Source organism: Phyllosticta capitalensis, assembly GCF_038381095.1.
Source record: "Phyllosticta capitalensis strain CBS 128856 chromosome Unknown BKA78scaffold_2, whole genome shotgun sequence".
Classification (NCBI taxonomy): Eukaryota; Fungi; Ascomycota; class Dothideomycetes; order Botryosphaeriales; family Phyllostictaceae; genus Phyllosticta; species Phyllosticta capitalensis.
Genome location: NW_027117440.1, coordinates 3,108,744 through 3,121,545, shown reverse-complemented (window position 1 = coordinate 3,121,545; position 12,802 = coordinate 3,108,744). Strand labels below are relative to the sequence as shown.

Here is a 12,802-nt window from a genome sequence, read left to right as displayed (position 1 = left end):
CGAGGAAGGAAGTTGCCAGAAACGGAAGGGGAGGGTGGAACTGCTGCTTGTATGAGGCGGGTGCTAAGCCCTCTGGAAATTTCGACAATTGATACTACCTATTGAGAATGGATGCCTCTATCAATCCTACTCAGATCATTGCAACCTCAAGCTGTGCTCAGAACAACCACACTCCACGCAGGCATCGTCACTGTAAAGACACCATCAACCGCATCCACACTGCCCGTCACCGGAACGACCGTGTCCGGCGCCTCCAGCGTATTCGCGTCCGTCTCTTCGCCGCTCAACGTCGTCGTCGAAGCCGAGCCCGTCGCGCCATCAATGCTGATACTCACACTCTGCTCATCCGCGCCATAGTTCGCCAGCTTGACATAGTACGCGCCGGAGCTCGAGCCAGCCGTGGCACTCCAGTACACAGGACCAAAGGCCGTGTCGCTGGTAATCTCACGCGTGGTGTCGCCAAAGTTGGCCGCAAACATCTGCTCGACATAGTAGCTGGTGCTCTTGACTGGCGCCGAGGGCGATGCGTCGTAGCTGACCATGTCAGGCACCCACTGCGTGCCGTTGACGTGCTGAAGCGTCGGCGCATACGCTGACATACGGACGACATCGGAGTTTCTCTCGATTCCAATCAGGAAGACGGCCTCGGACACGCCACCAGCCATGTACGGCCACTGCTGCTCGTCACTATCGCGGTTGGCGTACTCGCCGACGAAGATTGGGATGGACCGGTTCCAGTTGTCGAAGAGATTGAATTGTCCCACCAGGTCGTCACGAGCAGAGTACGTGTGGTAGTCCTGCCACGCGCCATCGGGGAATGGCGACGGCACGCAGTCGGCTTCATTGGTGGACGCAATGATGATGATATCGGGGTAGACAGCGGCAATGGCGTCATGGAAGCGAGTGAAGCGCTCCGAAGCATACGTCTCGCAACCACCGGAGAGGTGGTCCTCGTTGCCAATCTCGACATAAGGAATTGAGAAGGGTTCAGAGTATCCAAGAGCGGCACGTTGCGCGCCGTACGTCGTGGAGCTGTCGCCCAAGAGGAACTACAAAATGGTCAGGGGGAGGACGATGAGACGCCGAGGGGGTCCTTACCTCGAGCTCATTGAGCACATCGTCAATGTACGGCTGCAGAGCATCTCCGGTAAGCGGGGTGTTTCCTCCCGAGTCGAGAGAAAGACCAGCCCAAACTCCCAGAATGTTCTCCAGTCCCATGTCTTCACTCCACTCTAGGTACTCAATCAGACCTTGGAAGCATCAGCACTCTATCCGAAAAGCGTGGCTTCTCAGCCAAAAGATCGACTTACCCAGCCAATCAGTGTTGGCGTAGCCCCAGTCGCCTGTTGTGAGTCAGCCTCGAATCCCTCTCCAAGAAGCAAGCAACACGACTCACCCTGCCGTCCAGGTCTCTCCTCAACGGGTCCGATCGTCTCGTTCCACTTCCACCGGTTATCCTCGCTCGCGCCCTCCCTGCCACAACGTCAGCGCCGTATCAGGGGTAGAGGAAAAGCAAAACCTACAAGTTGTTGCCGCCCGGGAACCGCAAGAATGTGCCTCCCAGCTCATTCATGACCTCCGCAATCCTCTGCGAAAGACCATTGGGCCTGTTCTTGAACGTCGGACCATACAACGCGACAAGGTCAAAATAGATCGTCTGGCCAGCAACGGCGCTCGCATCGTCCCACACAACTTCCCACACATTGTTAGCATCGGGAGCCGTCTCGTCGCTCGACAGCGCCGTGGTCTGGACATAGGTCCAATCGTCGCTGGTGGCGGTCACGTCGACGCTCGCGCTGCCAAACACGGTGCCGCTGCTGGCGCCGACGAGGCGGAGCGTCAGCGAACCGCTGTAGTCTCCCTTGATCCAGAAGCTGGTGTTGTATGTTGATGCCGTGACGGGAATGCCCCAGTATCCTTCGTTTGAGAAGCCCGCCTCGCCCGTCGCGTCGGACGCGATGGTAACGGCAAGCGAGTGCGTGATGGCGCTGTTGAGCGGGGTGGACGAATCGACGGCGAGGCTGGCGCCGCCAATGGCAGCATAGGCCGTCAGGTTTTGGTCGTCGCCTTGGAAGCCGTTGTTGCGGAGAAGTTGGCCATGGATGCCGCCGTCACCTGAATGGTTGATGTCCTGTGGTATAGGTGAGCAGGGATCAATTGCTGGCACAATGCATGAAACAGGGTCATGGGTCGGGGAGTCTCGAGGAGGAGTTTTGAGAGGCGCACTTCAAACATGATGCCAATCGGCGTCGAGGTCGAGCTGTTGCCACCAGACGTGGCAACAGTCAGATTGATGGACGCAGCATGGCTGATTAGCGAAAGAAAAGGCACAGCGGCCGACAAACGAGGGACCTTCATGGGGTAGGCAGGGCAGGGCTGGAAGACAATCTTCCAACAGAAGAGGTAGCTGCGACAAAGAAGGGCAGTGATCGAACGACCGCTAGCGCAGGCATGGTGACTTGAATAAGTACTTGAGAGGGTCAATCGTCTCCAGCAACATGGCGAGCGCAGAAACACGGGGAAAAAGTGGGACAAGGATGGTCAGCAAAGCACGATTGGTGGGGAATTGAAGCCGCCTGAATGGAAGCGTGCATCCACCAAAGAGGGAATGTTGTATGGGTTTTGCGGGGCAGCACTCGGGTACATGTAGAGGGTGGTGTACGACGCAAAGAACTGTGGGGACACCAAGAGACGGAACTGGAATAGAGAAGTAGACAGCCCTGGTATTTCGGTGGACTAGCAAAGAAAAAAGATTAGACATTGAGGGGGACCTTTAGGCAAAGCTTTTAGCACCAGGAACCGGGCCAGTGAGAAGGGAGAAAACTGGAGTATTGGACAGGGGATAGTAAGCGGCCCCGAGTTGGTGCAGTAGTCTCTTGGAGTTCTCCTGTGCCAGTGTGCTGCTGAGCCCTTGGTCCATCTTGCTTCCAGCTGCGCGCATGATATGCCGGGTCGCCTGACTGGGCCGAGAATGATCGTTGCTCGGCTGCGAATTGGACCGGGCGACGCAACCTCTGTCGGAGAGCCGTCTTCAAACGGGTAAGCCCAACGCGAGAGATGCCGACAGTGCGCTGCCAGGGTGGAATCGAGAGTCGTCGGAGCGAGGGGCCCCGCGGGGTAGACGTATGGAGAGAAGAAAGCAGGCCAAGATCAAGGCCGCTCCCGATGCCGCAAGAGTAGATCTACCCGCCCGCCCGCCGCCTTGAATGGAATAAGCTCCGCCATCGTGTACGTGGGTGGTGTTGTTTCGTGGTGAAGGTCGTCGAGGCGATGTGCCGTCGTCGGTGGCCGCCGTCACTCCAGCGCGTCCAAATCCCGCACTCCGAGGGTCCACCGTGCAAACAGGCCGACCTTGGTCTGCATGTCTCGTATCATGTCCTTGGCCTTGTTGTTGATGAGCTGCAGTTGCGTATTCTTTTGAACCTGCCCGCCTTCGTCCCATTCCCGTCGCTGCTGTGCCTTGCTCTTCCACCACTCGTCGCGGTCGGACTCCAGAAGCTCCAGCTGCGTCACAATCGTCCGCAGGCTGAGGATGATTTCCGCCGTCATCTTGGCCAGCGTCTCGGGCGCGACGCGTATCGACGACTTGCGCCGTTCCTGGAGGCACCCGTCATCTCCGGATTGCTGCTCGTTGAACAGCTCGACATCACGATGGGCCTGGTGGATTGACGTCTTGAGCTCCGAAACATGATGTTCGAGCGGTTTGGGCTGCTCGTGTCAGCTGATGCTCGTCACATCTCCACAGTGCGTGGTGGGGTTGCATATTGCAGAACCTACCCAGCGGTCCCGATCCACTATGGCCAACACACCACACAACTGGCACATGTTGCGAGCAAAGGGTGACTTGCGGATGCTTTGCTTCACAGAGATCGAAACACGTGCCGACGACGGCTCTGTGCAAGACGTGGAGAGGGTAGTGGCTGTCCAGGCTCGTGGATGCTGACGTTTATAGTCGGAGCGATGGCAGACAATGTCGTGCACTCACTGGACGCCACATGCAAAAAATGTAAGCATATGCAGGAGTGTAACACCCCATGTACCTGAGGCTCTGTGCTGCTGCCTTAAGCTGCTTGAACGCCCAACAGTCTAGCCAAACCGCCTGCGGCTACATCCAGCAAGCCGACGATCCTCTAAGCGGTCCTATCAAGACAAAACCCGTGAGCAAATCACTGCCAAACCAAACCTGTTGCTACAAGCATCTATAACTCTATTTTGTTTCAAACCATGCTCCACAAAGGCTGCGGCAGAGGACGCGTTTTTGCTGGGTGACCTGATTTCAGCTTGCCCCCTTTGATGGAAATGTACGCCTGTCGTTTGGCTGGAGTGCCGGTCGTGATGGACCAGGTGTCCAAATTGTAATAGGTCGCAATCGAGTGAACCAACCATCGCCTGGCACGATGTTAGCCGTGGGGGCATACCCAGCATTCAACCTGCAAACTCACCCAAAAGCGCCGCTGCGGTCGCCAACAAGACTGTCAAACACCATCTTGTCGCGCCGCAGCTCCTGCTCGGCTGCTCGCATGTCATTCATTTGGCCGTTCCGCCCAACAAACACAATCTCCTCGTCATCGGAATCGAGCTCGTCCAAGCTGTCCTGGTCATCGCGTTGTTCCTGCTCCTCCCAGTTCTCGATAAACTTGCGCACTTCCTTTTCAATGTCCTCGAGAAGATTCTTGGCCGCGCGCTTCTGCCTGAGCCGCTCCCGCAGCTCCTTGAGAGCCTTGGCAGCATCCTCTTCTTCCTTGCTCACGGTCGGTTTGTTCGCCTTTCGGTTCTTGTTCGCAGCCTTTGGTGCGAGCTGCGCATCCCACAAAGGAGCCAGATAGTAGGGGACGGAGTGGACAGGATACGTGGGACGAATTTCCCAGTCGCTCGGGAGGGGAGGTTGCGCGTGTGGGTTGTTCAAGAGACGATCTGCTCATGTTATCAGTCAAGCCAAGACTATTCGGGGCTTCATCAGCGCGCACCGTTCTCCCAGCGACGCCTTTGACGACTGCCCTCCTTTCCCTTGAGAAGTGCCTCGCGGCGCTTCAAGCTGTCACGACGGAGCGGCTCTTTGCGACGAGGATAGCCCGAGCGCACAAGCTTGGCAGCGGTATTTTGGGTTGTCTCTGGCTGGGGAACGACGTGGTCGTCGAGCGGAATGTCCAGAGTCACCGAAGTACCCCGAATTGTTGGTTGAGGGGGCGCCGCAGAGATGTTGACCGAGGCCAGGGCAAGCGTCGCTTCTTCCGTCCAAGCCTCGACATCGATGGGGGCTTCGACATTGTCCGCTGTTCTGTAAATGTCGGGTACTTCACGGTAGATAGCCATGTTCGCGACAAGTGGCAGAATGACGCGCCGGTCGGTCGGGATGGGAAAAGATGGTAAAGTTAAGCGGCCGATACAGACGCTGCCAAAAGAGAGATGCAGCACTAGGACGATGTAGAGGTCGAGAGAAGTGAATGTAGAAGAGTGTTGGAGTCGGAGGACAATTGAACAACGTGGGGGAGCGATAGACCGAGAGAGGCGCGCCAAGGCGGCAGGCCCGATTCGCATGCGTCATAGTCACTCATAGCCCTTATGGTGGGCGCAACCAAACCCAATCTAAACAACTCCAGTCACCAAAGAAACAGTCAACGGTAAGCTCATGTTCCTTGACTCGACAGCAGCCTGCGTGAAAATGCACCAGAGCATCCAACATCATGCGGTCCCAATGCGTATTAAAATCGGTGTCACAGCGTTGACGAGATGAGCTAGAGTCGCACAAAGCACGCTAGGGAGTTGCTTTTTTCTCATGTTCCTGTTGCACATGGAGTCTTCATCGCCCTCTTCTTGCTCCCAAAAATCTTCATGATTTCAACTCCTCTCCCTCACCCAAATAGGAAGGGTGAATCATGACTGGAATCGGCCTACTCTGGGGCGGAAGGGCGCCTTGCCGAAGCGCTCAAACGGTTCTCTTTACCCTTGATCCCGTACCCGGACTACCGTTTCCCTACTGCCTCCGCCAGCTTGATCAAGAGAACGATGGACCCACGGCTCAGAGTCAAATTCTTTCCCGCCCATCACGAAGAAAGAATGGAGGAGCTTTGTCAACCGCACCAGAACACGGAAAATCTCCAATCGAAAACCTCCCGACCGAACTGCTGGACATGATCTTCTCGCATCTTGATCAAAGGGTCCAAGAAGAACGAAAAGATGGCTTACCACCACAGCCGGAGACCACCAAACGCGAAAAATATCCTTTGCTGTTTGTTTGCAAGAGATTCAACGGCGTTGTACGACGGCAATTGGTTCCGTATTTCAGAAACGCCCACAACCACGAGCTCCTCCAGCAATTCACCCATTGGCTCGAGTGCGATCCATCTCTGGGATCACAGGTTCGCGAAATCGAAGTTGCAGATCACGGATACTGTCCGGGTATCACTGGTGTTATGATTGAGCGTGCCGTGAAAGAATTATCACGCAGGCAGGCGTCTGGACTGCCCAAGTGGCAGGAGGTTTGTCTCGACGCGGGCCGTGATGGTTTTTCTCTCCAATACGCACATGAGATTGAAATTGCGGCCTTGTTGGTCCAAACTCCCAACGTTGAGTCCCTTACGATGCACATAGGGCGGCGCTCGGAGGGATTCAATTACAGCTTGAACTTTACCCGCCAACTTGGTCAGCCCTGCTCCACGGTCATAGACGGCGCTCCTCATGATCGAAGTTTCCTTCCTCGTCTCCGAACCCTCGTCATGAAAAATTTGGGCAAAGATGTGCCCATTCAAAAAATCTCGTCGTTCCCTCCTGGCACAGTGCGGCGGTTCGAGGTGGAAAGGGTCGCCCTTCGCACGTGCACACTGTTGGGTGAACCCCTCTGGCAACCTCGATCAAACGACGTAGAGGTGCTTGCCTTCAAACATGAACGTGGCGGAGACCAATCCATGAATGATGTTATCAACGTCGTCCGTGCTTGTAAAGCGCTCAAGAGCTTTACGTACGAAGTACAGTCACCGGCTGGATCTTCTGACCCACCTGAGGATCCAAATAGGGTTTTAGAATTGCTGGAACATGGCCTTAGAGGCCACCGCGCTACTCTCGAGACGCTTAGCATCTACATTTCGCAGCCAATGCAGACTGCACAAGTGGCCTCGATTGAGCTATTCTCCCTGGCCCCGTATACAGTCCTCAAGCACGTCAACATTCCCTTGAGCACCATACTCACTCATACCTGGGACATGCCCATAAATAACGACCACGAACCTTCGCCGGCGTTGAGGAACCCTAACGACTTGTTTCCTTCCTGTTTGCAAACGCTCTCCATCAACGGCATCGGTAGCTTGGATTGGGGGCTCGCTCTCAATATCCTCGGCTCAGTCGTTAAGGCCAAGGATGATGGATTCCGGCATTTCCGCTCAATTCAGCTCGTCAGCAACGACGATCTACCCCAAAAATACCACCAAACTATTAGAAGTCTAGGCGAGATCCTGGGGCATATGGGTGTTGCAATGCGGCTCGTGGTCGTAAAAGGCACAACTTGAAACACTTCTGCTTGGGAGCCAGTGGACGTCGATGGCCGGCGCAGGATGAGAACCGTCTCCGACGAATTGCGGATAGGGGACATACCAGATGTACCCAATTCACTTGTTTTTTCCACCTAACCTAAAGCTTATCCATGCAGCATGGGATAGTGGAGCGTGAGCACCGCAGACATCGAACAGGATGGAAGACAGAGGTGAATAGGAGACTCATGGAAAAGTGGAATAGACAAGCCTGGGAGCAAGCTTTGCACCCCTACCATGATGTCGTCATTTTTGTCTCCCGATTTGTATTCTATCTACGCTAGACTCAATTAAATATGCTCCCACAAGTCGATTTTCAGAATCACCGATATTGTGCGTCGGATGCAGCAGGGATACTCAACAGGACTCAGGGCCTTTTGTGACTTCAAACGTTTATGGAACTTGGATCGCAGATGCTGGTAAGATGGAGGCAAGACACACGAACGGGCATGTGGGCAACATGGCCGAAACGGGTCAGTCTGGTTTTTCGTAACTTCAAACGTCTACAAAAACGGATTTTGGCTGGTGCACGGACGGCAAGACGAGGAGACATCCAATGAGGGCACCTGACGTGAGGTCTTTGTAACTTCGAACGTCTATCGAAGGGCAGTTTGGCTGGGGCACGGACAGAAAGTCGAAGAGATGGCCGAAAACGGCAGGTAAGCCAGGTTTTGACAACTTCAAACGCCTATGAATCTCAATTCTGAGCAGGACACGGACGGAAAATGGACGATGTCCAAAAAGGGCAATTCAAATAGGCTTTTGTAACTTCGAACGTCTACAAACCTGAATTTTGAGCAGGGCACGGACGGCAAGTTGGAGAAGTCCCAAAAGGGTAAGTGTAAGATCTTGACAACTTCAAACGTCTATAAATCTGAATTTTGGGCAGGGCACGGACGGTAAATAGAGGAAGTCCAAAGAGGGCAATGAAGATGGGATTTTATAACTTCAAACGTGTATAAAGACGGACTCCAACAAGGAGATGTCCAAAAAGGGCAATTCAGATGGGTTCTTATAACTTCAAACGTCTACCAAAGGGCATTTTGACCGGGGGCACGGACGAAAAGTTGAAGAGAGGGATGCCCGAGGTGTCCAGTGAGATGGTGTTGGCAAGAAATTGGCAAGAAGTTTCTCTTCAATCTTCCAACCTTCGCTCTCTTCTACCTCCTCCCCTCATGTCCACTTACATCCTAATAAGATGCACGAAATCATCAAACAGCGTGGTCCAAGTATCCTCCTTCTCTGCTGCCCACGCCTGCACCCGCTTCACTTCCTCCCTCCTCTTCGCAACACTTCCCACCTCAACTGACTCCTCATCAAGCACAACAGGCACCCCCATCGCCACCAACAAGGCCGTCACCGCGCCCGCCCCCTCCACGCCCGCAAACTGCGCCAACAGCGCAACGGGCGTTGCGCGCATCAATCCCTCGTTGACTCCATTACTCACCCCCGAAGCCGCGTACATGATACCCTCGCGCCCACAAAACGCTCGCATCGGCAAGTCCCACTGCCCCGCCGGCGCAAAGGCGCGCAAAGCAACGGCTGGCTTGACTAAAGCATTGCGATGGAGTTCGCTCAGGCGCTTGAGATTGGAAAAATTGCGCACGCCGAGATGTCGGATTTGCGTGGGAACGTAAGATTCGAGGACGCGCCAGGCGGCGAGGGTGAGAGCATCGAGAGAGTTGGGTGTGTGGGTGCTAACGTAGGCGGGAGAAGGAGCGTCTAGGAGGACGAGGTCGATGTTGGAAGACTTTTCAGTTTCTTCATGTCGGAGGTTACGCAGGGAGTTTTTTATGGCAGCGTGCACATGCTCTTCAATGGCCTTTTCTGCCTTGGGGAGGTCTTGATAGGAGTTTCCAGGGAAAGCGGGCCAGCGGCAAGTCGTTTGCACCTGCGGACCTCATAAGCACTTTCTCACATGAATTGGAAAGAGAAAAATTATTTAGATCTTAAGCCGTACGTACGACGATCTGCTCCCGCTTCACTCCCTGAGACTGAATGGCTTCTCTGATACCATTTCCAACCCAGTCCTCGCGATGGGGAAATTCATCATTATTTGATGCGTCGATGGCCGAGAAGCCAGCTTTTAACGCGTTGGCAACAAAGGCAACATGAGATGAGGCATCGCCGCTGTTATGGGAGGCGGTGGTGAAGATGAGGGGCGGTTGACCGAGGGATTGGAAAAGGCGCTTTTGCCGTTGCGGTTTGGAAGTGGGCATGGTGTCGAGATGCTTTGGCTCGTAGCTTTTAAAAGCATCGAATTTGGATGGTGAGGTCACTCGCAAAAATGGTCTGTGCGTTACTGAATACTGGCAACGACTTTTGGATTGACTCGTTCTGATGTATTACGATTTGTCGCGTGAAAGATCTCTATGAGAAGAAAAATGAGGCTCCTATATCTTCTCGCCCTCAAGGATCGGACGCGCCTCTTCGCTCCTCCACCAGCTCACGCCCTCCTTGCCCGGAAACTCAAACCTGTCCATGCTATCCGCCTTCATCTCGACGCTGTACCCAGGCTCAGTCGGAGTGACGTAGTAGCCATCCTTGATGACGCTGGGGTGGAGGAAGTGCTCGTGGAGATGATCCACATACTCCAGCACACTGAGCTTGCCACTGACGGCGACGTAGTCGATGGTGCTCAAGTGCTGGGTGTATTCGGGCAGGCCCACGCCTCCTGAGTGCGGGACGATGGGGACGTTGAACTTCTTCGCCATCAGCAGCACGGCAAGCACCTCGTTGACACCGCCCATGCGGCACGCGTCGATCTGGCAGATGTCGATGGCGCCTTGCTGCAACAGCTGCTTGAAGATGACCCGGTTCTGGCACATTTCGCCCGTTGCAACGCCAATGCCCAGAGGCTTGAGAGCCTCACGAATGGCCTTGTGGCCAAACACGTCGTCTGGCGATGTGGGCTCCTCGATGAACCAAGGCTTGAATTCGGCGAGCTGCTTCATGTACTCGATGGCCTCGGGGACAGACCAGATCTGATTGGCGTCGACCATGAGGATGTTGCCCTTGTCGAAGCCAATGATAGAGCGGGCAATCGAAAGGCGCTCCTTGTCTTGCTCAATCGACGTGCCGACCTTGAGCTTGAAGTGCTTGTATCCCTTTTCAAGGGTTTCTTGGAGGAGCATCTTCATCTTTTCCTGGCCGTAGCCCAGCCATCCGGCGCTGGTCGTGTACGCCGGCACGGCTTTGTTGGCCTCTGCGTCCTTGATTCTCTGCTCCTTGCCCGACTCGGCGGCCTTGAGGATCTGGATTGCCTCCTCGGGGGTGATAGCGTCAGTGATGTATCGAAAGTCGATGCAACGGACAAACTCCTCGGGTGTCATTTCAGATACGATGCGCCACACTGGCTTCTTCAGGACCTTAGCCCACAGGTCCCAGATAGCATTGACGACTGCTCCAAGGGCCAGGTGGATAACGCCCTTTTCGGGGCCGATCCAGCGGAGCTGGCTGTCCGAGACGAGATACCTCCACGTCTTTCCCCAGTCAGCGACAAGGCTGTCAAGTGACTTTCCCTGAAGCCGTTGGGCTAATTGGTTGATGGCCTGGCAAACGATTTCGTTGCCACGTCCAATGGTAAAGGTCTGATAGCATGGGTAAGTGGCTGTTGGTGGAAAAGCGGTAGTGAATTACCATGCCATGGCCTGAGTAGTCCGAGTCCGTCTTGAGAATACAATAAGCAGACGAGTAGTCACCAGCAGCATTCATGGCATCGGAGCCAGTCTTGTCCAAAGAGGTCTACAAGGGTTAGCCCTATGAATTGTACCTTGCAAGGATGACGTACTGGAAAGCGGACATCGCGTGTCTCCCAGCTAGTAATGGTCACCATGATTGACGTGAGTAGAGTCAACTAAAACCGCAAGAGCATGAAAAATAAAATTGCCAAGCACAAGAAGCGGCTAATGACTGGCGTGGGCGAGGATATTTAACGGCGTTGGAGGTTGACCCCACGATTGCCCCTCGTGTAGGTTTGGCGGGGCGACCGAGGCTGATTCGTGGAGAAACTTGGCCGCCATTTTCAAGTCCCGGCTCGAACATGGGAGCGAGTATTTACTGGCATCTCTGGCGTGAATATTTGAGGCATATGCGGCCGCATTATCGTCGAATCATCATGGTGGTGATGCAGCTGTCTCATGTCGAAGCGGTTGTGGGAGGCGGTGGCAGATGTGAAAGCAACCGACTTGCTTGGTTCCGCCCCTTCAGCCCAGTTGCGACCAAAGACAGGAACCGGAAGCGGTGGACCAAACCGGAAGCAGCTGGCAGATGGTCGAAAGAACGTAAGGTATTCCTTTGGTGTGGTCTGGGCGCTACCTAGGTACTGCTGCTGTCATCCCCGCGGCGAACCGATTCCCGGTCCGGCTACTGCTGGTCACTGACACTGACTGGTCGTAGGGGACCGAACACACGACCGTTGGGCCCTCCATCTGCGCCGGTCTGCTATCTATCAGTCTGCACTGAACAAACGATACATCCACCTCTCGCACGCGACCATTTCCCTCGTCAAAGTCCAGCTCGTCGCTGTCACATTCCCTTCGAAGCTATCCCATTCGCCGTCTCCGACGTCGTCCGCGCCCTCGCGTCCCTCCCACGCTGCAGTCCCAGCCCTTAGCCGGCCAACCCTTTCCACGGGCTCATGTCTGACGCCTCGAGCACCCTCAACATCCCGCAGCTGGTCGTCATTGTTGTCGTCAGCTTCTTGATCTTCCGCTGGTACAGCTCCGCCTCTCCGGCCGGCAACAACAGGTCGCAGTCGCGCAATGGCGCCCCGCGCGTCAACCCGGCTGCCGTCGAGCAGATAGCTCTCATGTTTCCGCAGCTCAACCGGAGGGAAATCATGTGGGACCTGTCTAGAAATGGCAACAATGTCGCGGCGACCACCGAGAGGATTTTGGGTGGCCGAGGCCTGGAAGTCGTATGCGTTCCACCCTCCCGCTGCTGCTTTGGAGTCCACTGACCGGCGATTGTTTAGCCTCCACCATCTTACCAGCCACCGATGCCACCGAATGTCAATCGCGCATCTTCGTCGACCCCTACTCCGCCAAAGCCTCAGAACCCTGACCTGATCACGAGATACCACCTGGAAAACAAAATCAAGGACGAGTCAGAAGCTGCGGAAGAGAGCACCTCAAAAGCTACATGGTCGCAGAACAAGTCGGAAAGGCAAAAGATTCTGCAGAAGCGTCGCGAGGAGATGATATTGGCTGCTCGGAGGAAGATGCTCGAGAAGGACAAGGCGAACAGTGCGCCGACATCGTAGGTTTGGTGGAGCGTCT

At 55.0% G+C, this 12,802-nt stretch overlaps 7 protein-coding genes across 7 annotated transcripts; 2 read left to right on the top strand and 5 right to left on the bottom strand.

Annotated features, from left to right (window-relative positions):
* Positions 1–146: 146 nt before the first annotated feature.
* On the bottom strand, positions 147–2,358 carry BKA78DRAFT_350352 (Arabinosidase A; the record flags this gene model as incomplete). Its single annotated transcript, XM_066890977.1, has 6 exons — positions 147–1,049; positions 1,099–1,250; positions 1,311–1,343; positions 1,397–1,473; positions 1,524–2,131; positions 2,227–2,358. 6 exons carry the CDS (start codon positions 2,356–2,358, stop codon positions 147–149), a joined length of 1,905 nt encoding a protein of 634 aa, XP_066748376.1.
* Positions 2,359–3,294: 936 nt separating this feature from the next.
* BKA78DRAFT_293023 (uncharacterized protein) lies at positions 3,295–3,825 on the bottom strand (the record flags this gene model as incomplete). The annotated part of the gene is made up of 2 exons (XM_066886142.1): positions 3,295–3,708; positions 3,778–3,825. 2 exons carry the CDS (start codon positions 3,823–3,825, stop codon positions 3,295–3,297), a joined length of 462 nt encoding a protein of 153 aa, XP_066748375.1.
* A 392-nt stretch (positions 3,826–4,217) lies between these two features.
* On the bottom strand, positions 4,218–5,313 carry BKA78DRAFT_293022 (R3H-associated N-terminal domain-containing protein; the record flags this gene model as incomplete). The annotated part of the gene is made up of 3 exons (XM_066886141.1): positions 4,218–4,389; positions 4,443–4,914; positions 4,968–5,313. 3 exons carry the CDS (start codon positions 5,311–5,313, stop codon positions 4,218–4,220), a joined length of 990 nt encoding a protein of 329 aa, XP_066748374.1.
* Positions 5,314–5,605: 292 nt separating this feature from the next.
* Positions 5,606–7,831, top strand: BKA78DRAFT_307253 (uncharacterized protein). Its single transcript, XM_066887843.1, has one exon. It carries the CDS (start codon positions 5,877–5,879, stop codon positions 7,500–7,502), a length of 1,626 nt encoding a protein of 541 aa, XP_066748373.1. The 5' UTR covers positions 5,606–5,876; the 3' UTR covers positions 7,503–7,831.
* A 613-nt stretch (positions 7,832–8,444) lies between these two features.
* BKA78DRAFT_307252 (NADP-dependent oxidoreductase domain-containing protein) lies at positions 8,445–9,746 on the bottom strand. Its single transcript, XM_066887842.1, has 2 exons — positions 9,488–9,746; positions 8,445–9,414 (listed from the first exon to the last, which is right to left on the bottom strand). The coding sequence occupies exons 1-2, from the start codon at positions 9,740–9,742 to the stop codon at positions 8,707–8,709; spliced, it is 963 nt and encodes a 320-aa protein (XP_066748372.1). The 5' UTR covers positions 9,743–9,746; the 3' UTR covers positions 8,445–8,706.
* Positions 9,747–9,916: 170 nt separating this feature from the next.
* On the bottom strand, positions 9,917–11,358 carry BKA78DRAFT_293019 (mandelate racemase/muconate lactonizing enzyme domain-containing protein; the record flags this gene model as incomplete). The annotated part of the gene is made up of 3 exons (XM_066886140.1): positions 9,917–11,113; positions 11,163–11,267; positions 11,314–11,358. The coding sequence occupies 3 exons, from the start codon at positions 11,356–11,358 to the stop codon at positions 9,917–9,919; spliced, it is 1,347 nt and encodes a 448-aa protein (XP_066748371.1).
* An 804-nt stretch (positions 11,359–12,162) lies between these two features.
* Positions 12,163–12,786, top strand: BKA78DRAFT_293018 (uncharacterized protein; the record flags this gene model as incomplete). Its single annotated transcript, XM_066886139.1, has 2 exons — positions 12,163–12,441; positions 12,499–12,786. The coding sequence occupies 2 exons, from the start codon at positions 12,163–12,165 to the stop codon at positions 12,784–12,786; spliced, it is 567 nt and encodes a 188-aa protein (XP_066748370.1).
* Between the last annotated feature and the right edge of the window lie 16 nt (positions 12,787–12,802).

What these genes read in the sequence shown, in the direction of transcription:
- BKA78DRAFT_307253 (XM_066887843.1), top strand. Translation starts at nt 5,877, where the DNA reads ATGACTGGAATCGGCCTACTCTGGGGCGGAAGGGCGCCTTGCCGAAGC.
- BKA78DRAFT_307252 (XM_066887842.1), bottom strand. Translation starts at nt 9,742, where the DNA reads ATGCCCACTTCCAAACCGCAACGGCAAAAGCGCCTTTTCCAATCCCTC. An exon ending in TGAAGCGGGAGCAGATCGTC is followed by an intron (nt 9,415 to 9,487) that starts GTACGTACGGCT and finishes TGAGGTCCGCAG; the next exon opens with GTGCAAACGACTTGCCGCTG.